General features: G+C 34.6%; 1 protein-coding gene across 1 annotated transcript in view; it reads right to left on the minus strand.

The window, feature by feature from the left end:
• ADGRB3 (adhesion G protein-coupled receptor B3) overlaps positions 1 to 25,430 on the minus strand; it is a gene marked incomplete at both ends in the record, with an annotated part of 694,930 nt that overhangs the window by 421,485 nt on the left and 248,015 nt on the right. The window contains 2 exons of the mRNA XM_080917177.1: positions 18,590 to 18,754; positions 24,214 to 24,375. Of these exons, the coding sequence (XP_080773303.1) occupies positions 18,590 to 18,754; positions 24,214 to 24,375 (327 nt within the window). The remainder of the gene's footprint in view (positions 1 to 18,589; positions 18,755 to 24,213; positions 24,376 to 25,430) is intronic.

The raw sequence follows: 25,430 nt of genomic DNA on the forward strand, positions 1-25,430 counted from the left end.
AAGGTCTAGTACAAAATTCTACTGTGCTTGTTTAGTGTGCTGGCTACATTGATGGAGAAGCAGAAAAGTGAGGAATGGGAAAAAATTGACATACATCACAGATGCACATGGGTTTCTTTAGTGCCTGAGTGTGGAGTCACCATACTACTAGATTTTTTATTTGTTTTGAGTTTCATATCATATCCTCATACCTAAAAATATTAATTACTGTGATCTTCTGATAACATTTGCTCCCAGTTATTTCAAGAGTTGGTCGTCTTATTTGGCTGAATGGAAAACAATGGGTCCCAAGTTTCTGGGAAATACAAATTAAATTCTATTTTAAACTTTTAAGCATTTCAAATAGAGTACATTATCTTTCATTTGGAAATGCTGGGATATTTAAAAGTAAAAACCATTTATTAATATAGGCTACTATCAATTTAAATATCACATTCTTATTGGTACTAGAGAAAGTAGGTGGATAACTTTGTTATCAGAAGTTTAACTGGAAAGACAAATGATAAAGAGATTCTCTTTCAATACCCACAGAGCAGCACTTGTCCTGCTCTAGTATAAGGCAGCCGACCAGTACCTCTCCTTCCCTTGGATCAGTTCAATAAATCTGCGAGCTTCTCACACAGATAAGATGAATCCTACAGAGTCTTTGTGGCCAGAGAAATATCAGTAGATCTCAATGACTTTGCTCTATTATAAAACTATTTCATTGAAACTCTGATTCATATCTTTGTATTCGGACATGAAAATTGTTCCCTAGTAAGTAAGTTAGGAAAACAGAAAACTCTGAAACCTTAGTGACAGCTAATACTTCACTATTAACTAAAGGGTGCCATAAAATCTATAGTATCACTGGTATTGTGCTTCTGGATTATGGGAAAACTGTGGTTTACTGTGATTGACCAAGCTCTGCTCTCTGATCTGATCTAGCTGACTATGAAAAATGTACATGTACATATAAGGAGGGGATTCAATTGAAGTTGCAAAAACAATGTGATAAGAGGAACAATACCATGGAGAAACTCCTATCAGGTCTCTGGGAAAATGAAGGTAGATTCCCAATTACTAAAATGTGGTATCAGTAAGTGCTATTGTAACCCTATACATCTGCAAACTCTTGAGGCCAGGAAAATGTATGTCATGGAAAAGAGAGAAAGCTATGGCATATGGGTGAATCACAAAACCAGAAAGTATAGAAGATATATTCAGCTGATGTGTGAAAGTAGAAAATCATAAGCTACCAAAGGTCATATGAGCAAGGAAGATATAAAGCTATGAGTGACATTGCAAGAGGACACATGGAATAATTTACATTTAAAACTTAAGTAAGTTTATTGTTTTCTGATAGATAAATTTTACCCGGGCAGGAACAATGGGAGTAAGAGGAATTGGGGTTCTCCACTATGGTCTAGGCAAGGCCAACATTTGATTGAAATCTCTGTAAGATGAACTAAAGAAAACAATAATAAAGAACCAGACTAATGTTTTTGCTATATCGTATGGCTACAAAGACTATTTTATTGGTCTCTTTCATCAGTTACTAAACAAATGAGAAATACACAGCACTAAAAGAATATTTTGTGTTTTTGATATTGAATTTAGATGTTTATACAGATATTATTGCATTAAATAAGCTTTGTTGAAAACTATGCCTCTGGTGAGGAAATGAATGACCAGTTAAGAAAGCTAGAGAGAGCCATATTTTGCTTCACAAAATATATGTCAGGCAGCTTGCCACCACCTGACATTCTGACATTCTAGCCCTAGCAGGATCAAACAACCCTGGACTCCATAACACCTACGTATACACACACACACACACACACACACACACACACAACACAACACAACACAGCTAAAATAAATTTAAGATTAAATTTAAAAGTGATACCTCTTGGACTGTCTCCATGTTCTGTTCTGTTCTACATGTACTTGATGCTTATGATAACTAGTAATATTTCAATGCACACTATCAAACCTTTAAAAGAATCAAGTACTGACAAAAATATAGTCATATAGTTTCATGCCAATTTTTTTTAAATCTGGATATGTATCTCTCTTTTTAAAAATAAAGTTGTAAGAAAAAAAATAAAAATAGTTATTAAATGTCATGTTGTTCTCCATTAGCTCATTTTACCACTAAAGGTTTCCAGAGGCTAAAAGTGAAAGTCTATACAGTGAGCTACTATGAAGCAGGAGTAGCCATACCTCCACCAATAGATTGAAATAGGTTGAAATCACAATCAGAAAGAAAAGAAAATGGTAGGTCAAGGATTACATCAATAATAAATTATATGGATTCCTCAAACAATTGGAGAGACACAATGTAGCGTTGCCCCACACACCTGAGGAATGAAGAAGAGGAAGCTCATAAAGGTCAACTTCTATACCAAGTCAAACATGAATTCCTGAAGTCAGTAGCTTAGCATTGCAGCTTGGAGCAGCAGACAAAGGAGAACCAACTAATTCCTTATTTATTAGAAGGAAGAAAACAAGAGATATTTTGGCAGGAAGAAATAAAAAACTAAAACAAGCAAGGAAAAAAGAAAGAACACAAAAGATTAGCAAGAGAAAGGCCTGTCTCTTTGAGAAGAAAACAAAGTAGATTAATCATAAGCCAGAGTAAGAAGAAACATGGTTCAAAAATATAAAAGAACTCATGTAATGGGAGATACTACACAGTACCTTAGAAATTAAAAGAATAATTAGAGAATATTGTAAATAATCATAAATGGCAGCAATACTACCTGACCAAGAAAAATAGACAAATAATTATGACATATATCTCTCCAAGACTGAGTCAGAAGAAACAGAAAACCTAAACACAGAAATCAAAAATGATGACACTGAATCAATAATCAACTTTTTGAATAAAAAAGCAACAATCAAGCCAAACCAAATTAAATGCCACTGCTGAGTTCTAGCAAACAGTTGAAGAAATACTAAGTATTATGCAGAATTAGAGAAGAATCCTTTTTTAAACAACTTTATTTTACAAAACAAAGATAAATGTACAGATTTTAAACATTTTTGCTTAAAATTATACATTTTTGTCAGTACTTTTTTCAGATTTTAACATAATTTTTATATAAAACTATATGAATATATTTTTTAGTCAGTACTTGATTTTTTAAAGGTTTGATTGTATGCCTTGAAAACTTAATAGTTACAATGAGCTAAAGTACATGTAAAACAAAATGTAACATGGAAATAGTTAAAGTTTTCTTGTTTTGTAAATATTTTTTTTTGGTTTTGTTTTGTTTTCTTTATTTCTTGGACTTCATACAGTCTGTAAGTTGTTTCTGGGGGAGTGCAAGCCTCTGGGGTTAGCATCCCACTATCAGTGACTGCATATTATGTCTGTTCTTTTGTGTAGAGAAGAATTCTTAAGAACTGTGGTAATTTTAAAAATGCACCCCACCCTGCATACACCAATAGGCTTACTTATATATTTGAATGTTTAGTTACCAAGGAGTAGAAGAAAGGATTAGAAGGATTGAGAGGTGTGCCTTGCTGGAGTAAGTGTGGCCTTGTTTGGGGAAGTGTGTCACTGGGGTTTATGTCAGGTCAAGTCGCTCTCTGTCTGTATCAGGGTATAGAATTCTAAGCAATCACTAGTGCCATGTTTTCATTCATGTTCCCTATCACAACAATAATGGACTAAACCTGTGAAACTGTAAATAAGTCTTTCAATAAATACTTTTCTTTAAAAGAGTTGCCTTGGTTTTGGTATATATACAGAAAAATGAAACAGTTTTAAGACATACAAATCTGCCATTACTCCCTATTAAAGAAAGAAAAGAAAACACCACCAGGAAGGCTCTCAGGCTAATATTCTTTTTCAAAAGTAGATAAAAATTATTCTTTTTTTCTTACAACTTTATTTAAAAAAGAGAGATACATGTACAGATTTTTGAAAGCATTTTGGCATAAAACTATATGAATATATTTTTGTCAGTACTTTATTCTTTTAGAGGTTTGAAATATTATTAGTTGTCATAAGCATAAAGTACATGTAGAACATGTACTTTAACATGAAAACAGTCAATGTTTCCTTGCTGTGTATACATTAAACATATAGATTTTTGAGGACCAGAAATTGCCACAAGGCTATATTCTTAGCTCTTGAATTATTAATGATTTAAGATATAGGTGTACCACACTCTGATAGGGTGCTATACACTTATTTTTTATTCTAAGAAAGACTGAGGCTTTCACTATTTGGCCTTTGTTTTTGGGTTTCCTTTTTTGTTGTTGTTGTTGTTGTTGTTGTTGTTTGTTTTTTGTTTTCTTTTGTTTTTTTTTTTTTGGTTTGAGCTTCATATGGCCTGTGAATTGTTTAGCACATTAAAATTGATAAACATGCTCAAGTTGGATCTATTCCTGTATGGAGAGATCACCATAATCGAGTCTATAAACATGGCATGCCACATCAGGAGAATAAATAAAAGAATATACTATATATATCAAGGGTAGCAAAAAGAATTTGGCAAAACTCAAAATTCCTGTTACACATAAACACTTAATATATCAAGCATAGGAGGAAGCTATCTCAAAACAACAGATAAAGAATATATTAAAATATAGGATGGTGTCACAACTTAATATAAAGAAGGTACCTCGATATTATAGAATGAGAGAACCTCAATATAATAAAAGCCACATAACAGCTAAAATTGAACTGAATGAATATGGGAAACTTAAAGCATTGTCTTTTAGATGTTTAAGAACTCAAATTCTTACTGTTCACAGATGGCCTTCTAAAGATAAAAACCGAAAATTCTCTCAGACAAAGAATTAGAAATAAGGAAAGAACTTAGTAAAGTAGATGCTTCTTACAAAAGCAACATAGGAAAATCAGCAGTGCTGTTAAACATCAATAGCAAACTGAGAGAGAACAATCAAACCATTGCCATTTATAGAAACCACAAAGCAATACCCCGGAACAAATTGAACTGAGGAGGTGAAAGTTCTCTGCAATGAAAATTTTGGAAAATTGTTTAAAGAAACTGAAGAGCACATATGGAAAAGTAAAGACGTCCTGAGTTTGTGGACTGGACTGACGAATATTGCCAAAATATTCTTAGCATCCAAAATGATTTCCAGTTTCAACACAAACCTTACTCTGATGACTAATACTGACCGAGTTAAGGTGCTGTGGGATGTGACACAGCAATGGAAGAGTGTCTCTGGACATGTCTAGATTACATCATTATCAATGGGAAGACCTGTCCTAAATATGGGCAGTGCCACAGCAAAGGCAGAATTTATGGACCGAATAAAAGGGAAAAATATATTGAGCATTAATATTATCATTCTCTGCTTCCTCACTATTGACAAAACCTGACCATAAAAGTTAGGCTCCTGTTATCAAATATTCCCTGTCTTAGTGAATTTGGGGCTATTCAAGTTCTTGAATAGAGTAGACACGATTTAAGGGGTTGTTCTGGTGTGAGGTTGTAATAAAAGAATGAGGAGCTAAATATGGACAACGAAGGTCTGCTGTGTCATTTAAGAGAGGAACAAAGAGTACAGCAGTACCTATGCATGACTTTAGGCACTATGCATGAGTATTCTATTACAATCTGGCTGTACTTAATCCATGGCCAGAGGAGTGGAGTGAGACTAATTTTAAAGGTGAGGAAGTTATTTGTTTGAGGGAATTTCAAGAAATGTTAGTGTTTATTCTGTGTTATACTTAATACTCACTGGTCCAGGCTCATCCTACAGTAATAGATAAACATATAGATAGATAGATAGATAGATAGATAGATAGATAGATAGATAGATAGATAGAAGGTAGAAGAAAAAATAAGAAACATTTGAAATTATGAATGGAAAGGTGTTAAGAGAACATTTGAAGATCTGAACAAAAGTACAGAGAACTGAACAAGTGTACGTGTTATACTGTTTACTGTTATGAAAGAGAAACAGTGTCTTGCACTGAGATAAGAGAATAGTATCTGGACTAGATCCCACCCACAGAAGCATTCATCTAATGAGAATGCTTGATCACTTGAAAGACAGAAGCTTGCACTAAGACTGAAGGGTTTCTCTCCATAAGAAAGTCGCACAGGAGAGTCCATAAGGTGAGTAAATAAAGGTCAATGCAGCTGTGATCCAAGAGAGACATGCCCCAACCTAAGCCTATAGATACCTTTGTGCATTGTCCACATGTTTCTAGTTTTGAAGGCATTATAGATGAAAAACAGAAGAAATCACAAAATTTATGCACAGACCCAGAAAGATGCAGAGGCCAAACATTTTGACAGAAGTCAGTCCCTTAAGGATGGCTGAAGAGGCCACTTTATGAAACTGAAAATTGAGCCTGAGCCAAGGATACATAGATGAGTCTCAGATGTCACAGGTATCGGGACAGTGAGATATCTGCCAAAGATGGCTGCGGGTATGAGGTAGTATTTGGGCCAAGAGAGAGGTGATATGTGTTTAAGTCAGCAGAGGTGGAGGACTGGTACTATGTAGGACATTTGGAGAGGGTCACATGATTCCATCACAAGACTGAGATGAAGTACATGGGAGCTGCAGGGTGTCGGCCTAAAAACTCTTCCCTAAGCCCCATTCTTATTTTTCTGGATACGAAATGTTTATTTTTGTCTTGGATATCAGAAATTTAAAACCAGTTTGTATTTTAGATTTTTAATCATTTTTATTGTGTAGTCTCTGTATTTACATTTCAAATGTTATCCCCTTTCTGCCCTCTCCCATTCTCCCTCCCCCTCCCATTGCTTCCATGAAGAGGCTACCACTCCCAACCACTGTAGCCCATTGGCATTCCCCTACACTGCAAAAAAGAGCCTCCACTGGACCAAAGATTTCTCCTCCCAATGATGCCAGACACTGCCATCCTCTGCTACATATGCAACTGGAGCCACGGATCTCTCCATGTGTGCTCACAGGTTGGTGTTTTACTCCCTGGGAGATCTGGGGTGGGGACAGTTGTCTGGTTGATGATGTTGTTCTTCCCATGGGGGTTGCAAACCCTTTCAGCTACTTCAGTTCTTTCTCTATCTCCTCCATTGGGTTCCCTGTGTTCAGTGTGATGGCTAGCTGCAAACATCTTCATCTGTATCAGTAAGGCCCTGGAAAAGCCTCTTAGGAGACATCCATATCAGGTTCCTGTCAGCAAGCACTTCTTGACATCGGCAATAGTGACTGGGTTTGGTGGCTGCATATGGGATTGATTCCCCAGGTGAGGCAGTTTCTGGATGATTTTTTTTTCAGTTTCTTCTCCTCTATTTGTCACTGCATTTTCTCCCTTGAGCATTTTTTTCTCCCTTCTAAACAAGACTAAAGTCATTGATTTTAATAGCTGAGTAATACTCCACTATGTACATGTACCATATTTTCTGTATGCATTCCTCTGTTGAAAGACATCTGGGTTCTTTCTAGTTTCTGGCTATTGTAAATGAGGCTGCTTTAAACATGATAGAGCATGTGTCTTGATTACATGTCAGAACATCTTTGGGTATATGCTCAGGAGTGGTATAGCTGTGTCCTAAGGTAGTGTTCCTCTTTCTCCACATCCTTGCCAGCATCTGTTTTTGAACAGTTTTTGAACTTAGCCATTCCGACTGGTGTGAGGTGGAATCTTAGGATTGTTATGATTTGCATTTTCTTGACAACTAAGGACTTTGAACATTTCTTTAGGTACTTCTCAGCTATTCAGTATTCCTTAGTTGAAAACTATTTGTTTAGCTCTGTACCCCATTTTAAATAGGATTATTTAATTCTCTGGAGTCCAACTTCTTGAATTCATGGTATATAATGAATATTAGCTATCTATCAGATGTAGAATTGGTAAAGATATTTTTTCAATCTGTTGGTTGCCGTTTTGTCCTATTTTCAGTGTCCTTTGCATTACAGAATCTTTCTAATATTATGATGTTTCATTTGTCTGTTAAGAAATTTCCCCTGTGCCTGTGTTCTAATCTCTTCCCCACAGTCTATTCTATTAGATTCAGTGTATCTGGTTTTATGTGGAGATCATTGATCCACTTGGACATGAGCTTGTACAAAGAGATAAGAATGAGTCAGTTTCCATTCTTCTACATGCTGACTGCCAGTTGAACCAATACCACTTTTTAAAAATGCTGTCTATTTTATCATTGAGTGTTTTTAGCTCCTTTATCAAACATCAAGTGACAATAGGAGTGTGGTATCACATCTTTGTCTTCAGTTCTATTCCACTGATCTACTTTCCTGTTTCCGTATCAATACCATGAAGTTTTGTTTTTTTTTTTTTTTTTTAATCATGATTGACCTGTTAATACAGCTTGAGGTCAGAGATGGTGATTCCTCCTGAAGTTATTTTATTGTTGAGGATAGTTTTTTTTTTTTTTTTTTTTTTTTTTTGATATCCTGGGTCTTTTTTTATTCCAAATGAATTTGCAAACTGCAAACTGATCTTCCTAACTCTATGAAGAATTGAGTTGGAATTTTGAGGGGGGATTGCACTGAATCTGTAGATTGCATTTGGCAAGATGGCCATTTTTACTACATTAATACTTCTAATCCATGAGCAGGGGAGATCTTTTCATCTTGTGAGATCTTTGATTTCCTTCTACAGAGACTTAAGTTCTTATCATATAGAACTTTCACTTACTTGGTCAGGGTCACACCAATATATTTTATATCATTTGTAACTATTGTGAAGGGTTTCATTTCTCTAATCTTTTTCTCAGCCTGTTTATCCATTGAGTAGAGGAAGGTTACTGATTTGATTGACTTAATTTTATATCCAGACATTTTGCTGAAGTTGATTATCAGGTTTATGAGTTCTCTGGTGGAATGTTTGAGATCATTATCATTAACATATTATCTAAGTATACTATCATATCATCTGAAAATTGTGATATTTTGACTTCCTCCTTTCCAATTTGTAGTCCTTTGCCACTCTTTTCTTGTCTAATTGTACTGGCTAGTACTTCCAGTATCATATTGAATAGGTAGTGGGAGAGTGGGCAGCCTTTTCTAGTCCCTGAGTTTAGTGGGATTACTTCAATTTTCTCAACACTAAGTTTGATGTTGGCTACTGGTTTGCTGTGTATTGTTTTTTACTATTTTTAGGTATGGTCCTTAAATTCCTCATTTTTCCAAGACTTTTATCATAAAGAGGTGTTAAATTTTGCCAAATGCAAATGACATTAACATCTAATGAAATGATTGTATGTTTTTTTTTTTTTTGAGTTTGTTTATATAGTGGATTACTTTGATGGATTTCTATATATTGAACCATTTCTGTATCCTTGGGATGAACCCTACTTGATCATAGTAAAAGTATTTCTTTACTGGTTTTTATTCTATGCATATGTCACAGTAGATATGAGGGTGTAAATATCATACTAGAGCTCATAGGAGTTACTTCTCTTCTTACATTATATAAGTTCTAGGTATAGAACTGAAGTCATTGGGCATGGTAGTATACAACTTATCTTGTCAACCATCTTGCTGGTCCCCTGTCTTATTTTATTGGAGTTTACATTAAAAGATTAATTTAAGGCTTAGCTGAAAGTTGACCTTTGCACTTATAAACATAGTTGAACACTTTAAAAATGAGAACTTTAAGACTGAATTGAATGTGCATTTTGCATTTTGAGGTATTCACATGGGCACAAGAAATGGGAGATTTTTAGTTTAAAATAATATTATATATGGCATGATAAAATCAATACATGTTGTAGGTGTGATGCTTAATCTTGGTAGTCATGTTGGTAAGACTTAAACTCAGGTAAGGGGGGTGGGAATTTCTTGGCATGCATTTGAAAGATTATCTAGATCAGCTTATTCATGTTAAGAAGACTCACATTAAAATAAAAAACCTGAATCTATGTCCTTGTGTTAAAACAAAGAAGGAAGCAAGCTGAGCATTACTTGCCCTGTTTCCTGTCTGTGAATGTAACATGGCTGCCTCTAGCTTCTGGGGAAACCAAGAATTTCCCCCACCATGATATACTACTGAGTTTGTGAATTTCCAGCCAAAATAAATTACTCCTTCATAAAATTTCTTTTGTCTGACTTTTTTTTTTTTTTTTTTTTCACACAACAAGGAACTGAAACACATAGAGAAATATCAATGGCACTTTTCTCAGAACTAGAAAAACCAATTTTAACATTTCAATGGACCACTAAAACCTCAGATACCAAAGCACTCTTGATTTAAAAATGAGCCAAGCAGTATCATTGTATGCTGCTTTCAAAATGTGTTAGATGGCTACGGTAATCAAAACAGCATGAAATTAGGATAAACACAAGGCTAACCAAACAAGAAATGCATAGAGCATCTAAGAGTAAATCCATGATCCTGGAGCCCAAAGAGTTTTTAACTACATTTTAAAAGGATGAATGCAGAGAGTGTACCATTATTGAGATGTATCAATGGGAAACTGGATATCCATTGGTACAGGAATGAAGCTAGACTCTGTCATCTTCAAAACACAACTAGAATGGGACCAACCCTTTGATGTAAAAGATGCAAACTACTAGAAGAACATGTGAGGGAGATTCTTCTGAAAATCATAACTGACAAAAACTGCACCAAACAAAATTTTGATAAGTGAACTTAAATAAAACCAAGGTTCCTACACAGTAAAATAACCAATCATGAAAGAAAAGAAAAGCCATTGGCTACAAAACATATTTAAAACCTCTACCCGCGAGGAGGGAGTTATTATACAGAATATATATGGAACCCCTTAAATACTAGAAAGGCAAACATTCTAAGTTTTCAAAGAGCAGACATTCTACTTAGATACCTTTCAACCCTAGAAGAACAGATGTCTAACATTTATTTAGAAAAAGAATAAGAGGCCAGATGAAAACCACAATGTGACACATGTTTCACCCATTAAAAACAGGTCTCCTTATGGTGGTGAGAAAAGGACAGTCCTATAACAAATTAGTATCTTCTTTATAGGAAGTGGTGTAAATTTTCCTTAAAAGACAAAATAGGACTAGAACTATCATGAGATGCAACAATCAGTAGTTTGAAGAATCACCTGTACATCTTTTTCTTTGCTTATTTTAACAGTGCCTGGAAGTAGAGCCAGGAGCTAAGAAAGGAGTACTAAAGAATCTGTCTATTAAGTGAGGAACAGACAAAATCAGTGTGGGACAAACTCAATGGAATATTACTCATCAGTAAAGCAAATCAAACATGAGTCAAACCCAAGATCATTAGGTCAAGGGACATAAGCCAGACACAAAAACATACCTGGCATATGACCTTCTATGTATAGATATGTTGAGCATAAACTGAATGAGTGTTTGCAACATGAGTCAAATTCGAGATCATTAGTGAAATAAGCCAGGTACAAAAGAATCCTGGCCTTCTGTGTATAATAGAAGTATGTTGATCTTAAAAGCACAATGGTAGTTACAAGAGGTGGAGGAACATGAGGGGAAAGATGGATTGATGCATAACAGATTGCATTTTAGATGGAAGAAAAACCTGATATGCTTTGTATAGTATTGAATGTGATGGTAAGACTAAGATGCCTTCATATCTTATTTAAAATATAACTCTTCCATTCTCTTTTCTCTCATAGAAAGCCATATTTTTCTAAATGTTATACCAGACCTTGTAATTTTGTCTAAGAAATGCACAGAGGTTAGAGGCATCATTTTCTATGCCCCTTTCAATTCCTTCCAACTACATGGTAAAGACTCACTGTTTGATTCTTTTTACTTTTTAAAATACATGTTAATCTTTCAATTCAAATACTCCTGTTGTTCTAGGAGCTCTTCTATACCAGTGAATAAGAACACAGAACAAAAAGTTTTTATTCTGAAGCAGAAAAAAAAAAAAACTGAGGAACTAAAAAGTGTAGGCAATGTTTTCCCTCCCACAAGGCAGTTGCAGGAGGCAGTTAAACTTCACTTCAGCAGTTCCACCAACTATCCAATTTTCTGGGGCCAGAATAGCTATACTGGCCCAGGCTGGTATGTAATAGCTCTGGTGTTCTCATCCAGTCAGACAAAACCAAGCCAAGCTGGAAGAAATAATAACTGTCTCCTATTAAATTTCATATGATACCTTAGTAAACATATTGTTTTTAGTTTATTCTCTAGACCAAGAGTTGTTACAGCTACAGAAGAGGCAGACAGATTTTGTATACAGCTATTAAGACATGTACATTTTAGATACTGAATTTATTATTTCACCAGTGATTCTGTTTGAATATTGCTGAATGAGTAAATCAGACATAGGGGGGTTTGCGACCAGAAGAATGCTGGCATCTGCCAGTAAAGCTGTCTGAGTTAATGGTAGAAAAGTTGGAGATCTCTGATTTGCATTGAGTTAGGAGTCACTAAGAATCTGAAAGATCCTTTTATAATACAAGGCTTGAATGTTTGGAAAAAGCCTGATTTCTTGCCTTGGAAGTAAACAGAATAATAAGAAAACAAAAACAAGAAAAAAATTAACCAACTACATTTTTTACTTGCTATTTTAAAATGCACTATAATAAAAGTGGAAACAAGGTAAAACATTATTAGAAATGAATATATAAGCAAATGACTCTAACAGGAAGAAAGACATTGAAATGACAGGAATGCAAAACAGTACCACAGTACAAATCCTTTTATAAATAATGTATAATTAATAGAAAAAGTGTATACGCTAAGAACTTAAAAGATTGCTGTCATAGGGTAAAAACCCCAAATGACCTAGAAACAAACATAATCAGCATGAAATAGACTAGAATAATAAAATGTCATAATATAAGTTAATGAAGGAAAAGGTTAGTTGGGTACCAATTGAATGTCAAATTGCAGCATCCTCAAGCAGAGAGAACTGCAGACCTTTGAACCATGTGCACACAAGTGCTTGGCATCCTCCCACTCCCTGGGTCACCAGAGCAGCTCCCCGCAGAGGGACAGGCAGTCTACTCTCCTATGAGTCCAGAGCATCAAATTGTTGGTTCAGTAGGATACTGAACCCAGAGTGTTTCAGGGAAACTATTCCTTAGGCTATAGCTCCATGTCAAGATTTGCATAAATATGCAAATGTGCATGGAAAATAGACCCAGTGAAATTCTCCACTGTAGGCACTGTAGGGATTCCAGGCTCAGAGGGAAAACAGGATATCAGAGTGACACTTTAACCATGCACAGGCATTTGGTGAATGTTTGCACAAACCTGTGAGTACAGTCTCTGACTCTTTGGAAACTGTCTAGAGTTCAGAATTTGCACCTTGAGTTTATTTGACTTATATCCTCCAAAAGACTCTAATACTAGAGCAATATTCTTATACAAATAGCTGAATCTCCCACTTTATATGGTTTAAAATTTTTCAGTGGTCCTACTGAGTTTTAATTACTTCTTCCTGACATGTAATTATTAGTATGCAATTAGAAATTGGAAGTGAATGTGTTCTTGTTTCCAGACCACTTGCTTCCTAATAAATCATATTACTACATTGATTTTACATAGTGTATACATGGAATCTATTTAGGTGTTTCATGTATGTAGATCTTCTAGCTGTGACCCTCATGTCAGTGACATTGATGTATTTTATTTATATCTCCTACAAGAACTTATCTCAGATTGAGAAATGCCAACACTGAAACAAAAGACAAGAAGAATTCTGAATCATTGGTTCCCCTAATTCTCAACTACTAGTACAAAAACACTATGCATAAACCAAATTACATGCCTGTTAATTCTCAGGTTTTAAGTTAAAAACAAGAAAACAAAAAATATACATATATTCACAAAACAAGAAGACTTTGACTATTTCCATGTTGCGTTTTGTTTTGCATGTACTTTACGCTTATTGCAACTAGTACGTTTTCAATGCATACTGTCAAGCCCTTGAAAAAAATCAAGTACTGACTAAAAAACATATTCACATGGTTTTATGTAAAATTTATTTAATGTCTGAAAAAACAGTACTGACAAAAATGTATAATTTTAAGCAAAAAATGTTTAAAATCTTTACATTTACCTTTGTTTTGCAAAATAAAGTCGTTTAAAAAAAAACTTAATACATTATGAGAATTGCTTAACTTCAAAGAAAGTTATTTATTTTGAGGCTATGGACCTATATGATTTTCTTATTGGTCATACAAGATAAACAAATGTACATCACATCTGGTATAATTCTGTAGCTAAATATCAACAAAATTCAAAACTACTAATTACAAGATTTTCCCCACAGGAGAAATCCAAATAACAGGACCATCCAAAGATGAATTTGACATAGATCCTACCACTATTAATAACTTGCCTATGCTTATAGCTAGGCAACATTATAATTCTTGACCTAACCCATCCATACAATATTACTGTCAACATTATCACTTCCTTGTTTAAAAACAACAAGGTTATATAAATAGTAGAACCACTCACATTACAAAATATTGATTTCACTGCTAATTTGAGTGACTGATAGTTTTTTATTAATAACAGAAAATATTCCCTTCTCTCTACACAACGTATATAATATCCAGTCAGAATATGCTTCCTTTCTAACAATATCCAGTCCAGAACAGGGTTCTTCCTTCTTCAACCCTCAACTAATTACTTAACACATGAACTTAATTCATTAATAAGTTCTTTATAATCCTCTCAAAAGTCTCATTGACAGTTTTCAGAGAGTAAGAATCCCAGCAGAAGATGAAAAAGAAAAAACTAATGTAAAAGCAAATATGTCCTCATGAAAGCACAAAAGATCCTGTCACGACATCATATGACAATAAGAAAACATATGTATATATATATATATATATATATATACACACATATATATATATATATATATATATATATATATATATATATATATATATATATACATATGAGACTAGAGACATTAAAAAGAGGTTGGAAGAAGCTGAAAAGAACCCATATGTCCTCCAGTAGATGAATGGATACAAAAATTGTGGTACATTTACACAATGGAGTACTACTCAGCTATCAGAAACAATGGCCTAATGAAATTCTCAAGAAAATGCATCTAGAGAATATCATCCTGAGTGAGATAACCCAGTCACAAAAGAACAGACATAACATGCAGTCATGGATGATGGGATACTAACCCCAGAAAGCCCTGAACACCCCAGAAACAACCCACAGACTGTGTGAAGATCAAGAAAAAAGGGGGAAAAATATATTTTAATTAAAATAGAACTGTATCACATCCCAATTTTTTTCCTACAGCTCCTCCCAGTTTTTCTCCTATCTCCTCAAATTAATAACCTCTTTTCCTATATTATTGTTACATATATACATATGTGTATGTATAGGTACCCACAAATACTTAATTACAACCTTATAAAAGTGTGTTTGTATACTTTTATGCAAAAATAGTTAAAAATCTGTACATTTATTTTTGTTTTTGAAAATAAAGTTAAAAAAAGAAATGTGTGTTTATATATAATAATATAAATTGTATAAATATATATAGACATTATTGTATAATGTATAATATAATTGTATAAATATAAAGACATTATTTATTATTATTTATAATAAATTGTATTATAAATATTTAGAGAGTATATATTTATCATAAATTGTTGGAGGAATACCAGGAACAAAGTTACTTATGTAAGAATGAATCTTAAGAGAAATTCTATATACTCAAATATGTTTTTGATAACATCATGGATAGAATGCTCAATTAGTTACAGCAATAACATTTCAGGGAAGACAAAAACCAAGACAATGTGTCTTGGATGGTTTTATATTGGCTTAGGTAAGAAAGGCAGACGACAAAAACAAACACTGAAGATATCTATCTACATACCCTTCCATAATAACTCTAAACAAGCTGATTCCCACTGCTGCCCTACCCTTCTGCTCATCTTCCCCATCAATAGCAGCCCCTGTGCTCAGCCAAGACATTAATGCAGCAAGGGTGATGATGCTAATTGTCAACTTAACAGAATGTGCAATTACCTGGAAGGAAAGCCTCAGGACATAACTGGGAATGATTAAGGATAGCTTTTGAGCATGTCTCTGCAGGGTTATCTTGATTACAGTAATTGATGTGGGAAGGCTCACCTTAATTATTGTCAGGATAATGTTGTGGTCAGGGAAATCCCAGACTGTATCAAGTGGAGAAGCAGTCTGAGAACTAGTAAGCAGTCATTCAGTACTTTAAAGCCCTGGTACCTCTACTTCCTGACATGGTGGGCTGCACCTTGGACTATGAGCCAGTGCAAACCCATTCTTAAGTTGCTTCTGTCATGGTATTTCATCACAGCAACAGGGAAAGAAACTAAGGCAGTAACAACAAAAGTAGTAATGCCACTTCTATGCTTTCTTTCTTCCCTCTTTATTTAGATGTGAGGCAGAAGGCTTTCTACCCTCAAAAGAAGTAAGAAAAACAGTATATGTCCTTAGGAAAGCAAGTGATGGGGCATTAACTACTTCCCATTATATTCAAATTGCTAAGTGAAAGATATTTCATTATCTGAAGAACAATATATGTCACCCCTAGAATACCTTATACAGTTTAGAAACATTTCTTAAAAGAAAGGGACTCAAATCCTTTTCTCGTAGTACTTCAGTGAATTATATTGCCATACTTCACTGCAATTCACATGCTAAATCATAAAGTCATAAGCACCAATGCAATTTGTGGTTTTGTATGTTTCTTTGACTTTGTCTGTACCACAGTCCAGGTAAAGCCAAGGAGACCCACTCTAATAATAGCAATTTACCTTGCTGTTTATACACTCCCTATCACATCTATATATAAGATAATGTGGAAGGCATCCCAGACTTCAAGATTATAATGAACATTAGATTAAATTATACAACCATCAAACTACAACATTTAATGACACTAGGGTACTTCATTCAACATATTCCACTCTTATAGGCATAGGTTCTGAATTACTTGAAATTGTATGGCATGTGTCCTTTTTGACAAAGCCTTGCACATAATCGATACAGAATGTATATATTATATTTCATATCTGGTCACCATTACTTCCTTCTGACTTTCTCTAGTGATCTCTATACTGTTCTCAGATTTCTAAAACATTAAGAGATACATAGTCCATGGAGTTGAAGAATTTAAGAGTACAGAAGAAAATGAATCCAAGTTGGAAAATATATTTACAGAAAAGTATCTGTAAGAGTTGCACCATGTTGCTTTTATACAGAATAGATTATGAACGGATCTGCCATGGAAACCTTCAAAAGAGCAGAGGAAAAAATTATGTTTACAACAGTGCCTTTTGGCATTCATGTTAGCTGCTTGCCATTATGGTCTCTTCCAGGGAGAGAAAACCATTTACTAATTTACCAATACATGGTGATGCCTTAAATTTTGAGCTCCTTGAAACCAGAGATTAGGATTTCTTCTGTATGCAACTAGTTCTTTGATGTTTGGCAATATTATAAAGACCTGATGACTCTGGAATGGTGGTAGAGTTCTCAAAGTTTGATGATGTAAGCTGGATTGTGTAGATGCTTCAGGCCTTCCGAAAAGGAGGAACAAAATACTCACAGGAAGAAATAAAAAGTGCGGAGCTTAGACTGAAGAAAAGGCTATCCAGAGACTGCCCTACCTGAGGATCTATCTCATAGACAGTCACCAAACCCAGACATAGTAAATGCTATGAAGTGCTTGCTGACAGGAGCCTGATATAGCTGTCTCCTGAGAGGTTCTGCGAGAGTCTGAGATATACAGAGTAGGAAGCTCTCAACCAACCATTGGACTGAAAATGGGGGTCACAAATGGAGGAGTTAGAAAAAGGACTGAAGGAGTTGAAGGGGTTTTCAGCCCCACAGGAAGAAAAATAATATCAACCAATCAGACCCACCAGAGCTCCTAGAGACCAACCAAAAAGTACACATGAAGGGACCCATGGCTCCAGCTACATATGAAGCAGAGGATGGCCTTATTGGGCATCAATGGAAGAAGAAGCCTATGGTCCTGTGAAGGTTAGATGCCCCAGTGTAGGGGAATGCCAGGGCAGGGAAGTGGTAGGGGTGGTTGGTTGGGGGAGAAACACCCTTATAGAAGCAGGGGGAGGGGATATTATAGGGGGTTTCTGGAGGGGTATAAGGAAAGGGGATCATATTTGAAATGCAAATAAAGAAAATATCCAAAAAAGAAAAGAAAAAAAAAAGAAAATTGCAAGATGGCATAATACAGTCTAAGAAAGACTATACAAAGTGTTCCATGATAGTTCCAAGAAAGTAGACAGTTTTCTCATGTGGTCAGTGACAAATTGCCTTTCCTGACTGAATGAGCATAAGGGAAAAACTCTGTGAACCACAAATGTAAATCAGGTCTTGCTAATTATGGCCGAACTCATTTCAAGACCGAGAACTCTTTGTGAACCTTCACAGGAGATAACTCTGTCCATATACACCTTTATTTTGAAACATTAACAAAAGATGAACACCAATTGGTACCACTCTAGGAAATGTATATCACTATAAACATAGAAATGAAGAAAATCACCCCTTTTCATCCAGATAAGAGACAGTAATGAGAGGAAACACTTTCCAGCAAGGTTCAATAAGACTTGTATGTTTTATGTACACTGTGTACACCAGGAACAATATATGAAATACATTAATGAAAGCTTCATCACTTGCCAAATATGCTTACCTGGACAGAGGGCAATATTACAAGGCTTGTGATGAGTTTCAGGTCCCTCACAGGGCCTTCCTCCATACTGAGGAGGTGTGCATGACCTGGTTCGTGTTCTTTGGCCTCGGCCACATGTGAAGGAGCATAAGCTCCAAGGTGACCATTCCTCCCAAACTCCGTGGACTGTAACAAAGCAAAGAAGCTTCAGCCACAGGGAAGAGAATTACACACAAAGACTTCTTTCTGTATAATTAAGAAATAAATCATCAAATAAAGCATGAAGATGTTTTTGAAAACTCACATTGAATAAAACTCTAGTTGTACATAGGCTTTTTCATTTAAATTCAGAATTTATTTAAAGAATAAAAACTACATGTCTCTTTGACCATTGTATATGTCTGAGACATTCCCCCTTTAACCTCTTTAAGTAAAAATTCTCTTTTCCGTTTTTTCAATGATTTCTAAGTTATTTTTAAAGCATGGTTATCTATACAGAATAAGAAAAATTAAATTTCTCATAATAGGGCTGAACTTGTATTTAAATAGCTACAGAACAATTTAATTCTAGTACCTATAAAGTTTCTGAAGTATTGTGTGTAAGATAATGAAAAAAAGAGTTCCTTAAGATTAGTTATAAATATTTTAAATATTGTTAAGCCAACTTTTTTAAAAAATATTTTTTCACCTAAAACTTTGAGGCTCCATTCACTATCTTTTGAGTAGGAGGATGTTTCTTTCAACCACTGTATCTTCTCTCACAGGGTCCCCCCTTCCCCATTTCAAAGTGAACTCCGAGATCACTTTAAAATCCATGAAGCTAGAAAAATGCCTGTCCTCCTCTGCTAGTTTGATGGAACTGTAAACTTTTCTAATTATATTTGTGAAATACTAACAAGAATAAAACCCAAATTGTATAAACACAGAATTAAAGTAACCATGGAAATCCCAGTCCGTCAATAATCTCCTTATTTATAATCTATACTGGACTGGAACAAACAGTATATGATCCTTCATAATGAGTACTGAATGTGGTATAAATAAATATTGGTAAATCTTACAAATGCTCTCTGAACCTCATGGTTAAATCCCTTTTTTGTATGTTGAATTACTGTTCTCGCCCTATTTATTAGCACTAGTGTATTAATTCGCAAATAAAGTGAGTACAAAGAACCCAGGATAAATGGCTCTGTTGAGAACTGGCTCTCTTGATGCTAAGCCTCTGTTTGTCTTAGAACACTGAGAAAACTTTGAGTCCAGATGGTTAAGGTCACTCCTGGGAGGACTGAGGAACTACTGATCCACAGGAGAAAGGCAGAGAGAGGTTAATTTTCCTCCTCCAGCTGGATTTTCATAGTACAAGCTGATATAAAATGGCATTGGTACGTTCTAAGTAAATATGATATTCCTAGAATTTTCTTCCTGTATATGTTGCTCATGGTCTTGCATTCAAGTTGAAATCCAGCTAATCAGCGACTGCATTACCACAGATCCTGATCAGTTCTGTGGTAAAAGTACTTAACATTTGCTCTTCTAGGGTATTTAAAGATTATTATAAAGTTTTACAAACTATGTTGATGTTTAATTGTGTCACGATGTTTGTACATACACTTCAGAACACAAGTATAATTTAATGCATAATTTTACATGGTAATTTAAATGATGTATGACTAAATTTCAAAAGACTTACACAAAAATGTACACTTTAACATTTAGTTAAACCATTTTCTTCTACTGAGGTTGTTGACTTCTTGAAATAAAATGTGTTTAAACTTTGAGAACAGCAACCCGATTAGAATATTATTCAGTAAAAGTCATTTCAGATTCTATGAAAACATTAAAAATTCTTTTAAAAATAATATATGGAAAAAGTACAAAAGAGTAATATATATATATTTCATCCATCTCTTGTCAATCTGGAAATTCTACAGCTAGTTAGTATCAGTTGATAAGAGAATATCCAACATCTGCATTTAGCTATGTACACAAAAATGTTATATAGTTTTTACATATATACCTATATATGTCCATATATGTTTGTAAATATCGATCAAATATGACTTTCTTTAAGAAAATATATGGACATATTTTATTTTTAGTTTTATGTTTTCATCTATTTGTACATTTATTTTCAGTTACCAAATTTTTCAAGTTAATGATAAACTGCTTCAGTATGTAAAATGTAAAGTATCAATGACACTATATGATCTTTTATCAAATTATATTATTTAATGTACATAGCACAATGCTAGATAACATTAAACAGCTAAGTTTGATATATACTTATGAACCACAAAACATTACAAGGAATTTAGTATCTTAGTTAATCATGATACTGGAATCAGAAACTTAATGCTACTAAGCCATTTTCATAGTCTTTACTGTTCTACATTGAAGTTTTCTGTGACTCTGTTACATCATTTCAGATGCTGACTTATATATGCGGCATGAAATTATCAAAAGTTTGACATTTTATAGGCTTTTGCATTGACAGATAACTAAAGTACAGGCTTTACAATGCTTAAATTCTAAAAAACAAAAATTTAGTGAGGTTATAAAAATTTTGATGAGATCAAATTTTAAATTTTATATAAGGTTGTTATTTTACAGCAAAATATAAAAATTATGAATTATCTAGTAAAATTGAGAAATATTATTAATAAAGTAACTTGATTAACATCAATTTCATCTATTTTTTTAGTTTTCTTTCTACTATTTGTACCAGATATACTGTCATATCTCTGCTTGTTACAAACTAAAGAGAATATAAAATATATACAAGACACAAACATTATCATCAGGATTTGCAATAAACATTTGTAAATACTCATATGATTTAGGTTGCATTATATATAAAGTAATCCTTTTACTTGTAAGAGTTTTTTTTGGAAATACGTGAATATGACAACTCTGATATTCATAAAAACAAATCCCAAACCATTCTGTAGACCTACATTAACTTCTAATGATCAATTTGTGTTTTGTACAGATCAATGATTATCGACTATAGGTACTTCTGACCACAGGGACATTGGTTGATATCTGAAACTTGGGTTTTATCAGTGTGCAAGAAAATGAAGGGCTACTGACTTCACATGTGTATAAGAGACAGCTGTGGGTAAGCACTCAAATGAGCAGTATGGTTCTCGTAAAACAGCAGTGTATCAGGGTTGAAGTGCTGGTGTTTAATCAGCAGAGGTTGAGAACTCTGGAGTGGACTAAAGGACTGAATTCAGCTGGGACTGTAACTGCATAACTGAATGTTACTCTACATTTTCCAGTTTACTTTAAGAATATTCCAGAGCTTTCTCATCTTGGGTGGCAGGTGTGGACAAACAACCAATCCAAAAATGTGCCAAATAAAAAGTAATGTTAACTCAAAAAAATGTGTAAAAGGCCCAGTGTGATTCTGTATGAGAGGAGCCAAATAAAAGAAAAAAATATGTGAATAATGAAAGTAACTCATTTGTTATAGTAATGCATTTCCTTCGTTTTAAATAAGGTTGGATTCTCTGCTTCCCCACATTTCTCTGCTTCCACACACTGAACTTACTTTTCAGTTTGTCCCCTCTTGTCCCACGTTCATCAATGAAACAACACAAAAGTTAAAGTTCTCTTAGCATGACAAGTGAGATATTAATTTGTGAGCAAATTTAAAGAGAATTTATTAATTTAGATGTTTATTTTGATTGAAATACTTCTTTTCTTAAGTTTTAAATGTTTTAAGATTTAGTTTTCATTTTTATTGCTTTCATGATTATTAAAAATTATATTTACCAATACACTGAATGAAAAGAAACAGCATATGAAAGAATCTCCTATTTCCTATAACTATGTAGTTATCTGACATTTCAAACTAATCAGACTGATCTCTTGTATTTATAAAAAATTTTTAAAAACTCACGAATTTAGCAAAATGAAGTATAACAATGTTATACTTCTCATCTGAGCAATATTTGACCAAAATTTAGAAAGAGCAATGTTTTATGTACATGAAGTTGAAAGAGAGACTTTCAACTGTATATATTCTTACACATGGTATGGGGAAGATTTTTAAGATATCAAAAACGCTGCCCAATGAGATATTACTCAGTCTTCTTCACATGAGACAGAGGGAGAGAGAACTTAGCCATTCCATGGTCTATGTTCCTGGTCAATGGCTTAATCATTCTCCTCTGCTAGGGTTGAAGACTTCCATATGTTACCCTTGCTCACTCTAGCTGGTGAGTGGAAAGTAAGCCATTAAGGTAGGATGGAGAGCACCATGGGGACCAATCTGATTCCCTCCTGAGGATATGTTTACCACTAGACATTGTTCTTGTCATGGTAAATGATGTTGACATGAAGTACTTTTAAGATAAATTTATATGTCAGTTGAATCACAACTCTCTACTGATACTGTTTTAGTAAATGAGAACAGGGAACTGGACCCTGAGAATCATCATGAAAATACTGTGGTTGGGCTTCCTGGTTAAGTCGTCTCCCAGAAGACCTATTCTAGTCTTATGCAAATGATGTCCACAGTATTATGTTAGAGATCTGAGGGTTGTACCATGACACTCCAAACTTCTGATTCTCTGTGTCTTCTTTATATTTATTTCAGCTTATGTTGTTGAAATGCATTTGGTCTACGACTCCCATTTTTTGACTTGGTCATCTTTATCCTTCCATATCCAGCTTACATTTTTCCCCTGTGAGACATATTATTTTCCATTCCATAGTCTTCCTTGGTTAATGCAGTCCTAATGAACCCCTGCCTGCTTTCATTAGCAATTACCGTCCCTTAGTTAATAATTGTGTCTTCCTTTCCTGCATAGTCCGAGTGGAACCACATCTTTATTGATTTTCTGCTTTTCAATTCTGACTCAAGGGTTTCTCACACTTGGTTACATCATTCCCACAATGGCTACTGCTATGTCCTTCCATTCTCTTTCCTTCGGGATCACTGGTTGTAATTTGTTTGCTTTGTTTGTGGTTATTATCTATTTGTGGGTGGGTGTTTTTGGATTTTTAAAACCCTCATAACATAAAATTGTTCACGGCAGCTATTTTGAGCTCACAGTTCAGGAGTGCTGGGTATGTTAATGCCGCAGTTGGGCAGATCACCTGAACCAGCTCCCACTCTGGCCTTTTAAGTAGTATATGGCTCTGATGAGAAGAACCAAGTCAAGGTAATTTATGAAGCAAGATGGCAGGTTACTCTTAGGTCTACTTTACTTTTGTTTTCTGATAGGGCCAAATGAATGGTAGGAAAATTGCTGACTGACAGACTATGTCAGGTATGGAATGATTACATGTCATATTTTACTATACTTAATTTTTAAATTTTTCTCATATATGCATTTATATAGTTTTACCACTTTAAAAATGCAGGGAAAAAATAGCTGAATTTTTTATACTCTTTGAAGTAGGTACACACATTTCAACCATCTTTAGAACAGGGAGATTGTCACTCAGCTACCACTCTTGCTCAGAAAGCAAAAATGATCACATACAGAGTAAAATAGCACAGTCGAGAAGAATTACACTTATAGACTCTAATGGAAATGCCTATATCCAGTTTCATAGGAAAATAACAAATTGTTCCAAATGCGTAGCATGACACAATTCAAAACATCCACAGTCGTAGTTGCTGCTAACACTACCTGGACAGAGGGCAGTGTTATTGCAAACCCTTGATTCTCTTAATGGGCCGCTGCAGTGTGTCCCGTAAGGTGATACACAAGTTCTGGTTCGCACCTGCGACCCTTGACCACAAGTAACTGAGCATGCGCTCCACTGGGACCACTCTTCCACACCAGATTCACCTGCATGCGAGACAACAAACAGACATGAAATACTGTCTTGATTATTCATCTCATCAGCATCTTCCCAAACCGACAACATGACATGCGTGAATAATTTAAATGTAAGTCTATGGCAGTGAATCCAGAGGTACAAACCATTTCATAGGAAAATGAACTTAGATGGATGTATACAGTGCCAATACAAAGAATGTTTGTCATGACCTTGTTATCAAAGTGTTCTTTACAAAGCCCACTCTGCTGTCCACAGTCTGAAGGAAGACGTTGTCTTCAGTAAAAATAATGGTTGAAGGAATTTTTCTCACGCCTATCAAGGGAGATGTATTTGATGCCAAAAGACTCATTATGTGTTTCTAAGCATACTCTGTAGCTTTTGTGAGCAGCAATGTATTAATGTTCTAATGTGGGTCTTTGTCGCAAAATGTACTTTCTCTTGCTATAGATTGAATGCATCTGATTATGTATGTAGGCAAGTTATTTCAAACGGATTTTCTACCTTTTCAACCTATAATAGCTATTTTCTTTGTAGAAATGTATTAATATCCCTCAGTTCATCATTTCACATTTGGTCTAAACAAGGGATAGTTTTCTACATCAAGTGAATGGAAGTTCATCATTTTTATTAACTAAACAGAGAACTGAAGTTTACTCCAAAACAGGGCCCCAGGAAGCCAATTAATGTCAAATTCATAAACTTTCTGGTGCTTGGCTTCACACTGAACCTGTGACTAGTTTCCTCATCTAAAATCCATATCACAGAGAAATAGAAATCATCCATCTTTAAGACAGCTGGTATGGTCTTCTACTATGCTGGTATCATTTCCAGGTTGAATTTTAAAACCTGACTTGGATATTTACCATCACTATGCCCAAAATTCTAGTTGAAACATATCTAGGGTTTCTCAGCACTTTGTATCACTAATAATACAGAGAAAGGAACAATATGTCTCTATATCATATATTCTGTCTATAATAATTCTTAGTAATTTGATTCCAGAGACAGAAATGACAGTTCCTTTGTCTGTCTTGGTTTGGAGGGTTACTCAGTGAAGTAGAAA

The sequence above is a fragment of the Micromys minutus genome (genome assembly GCF_963924665.1).
Source record: "Micromys minutus genome assembly, chromosome: 5".
Taxonomy (NCBI): Eukaryota; Metazoa; Chordata; class Mammalia; order Rodentia; family Muridae; genus Micromys; species Micromys minutus.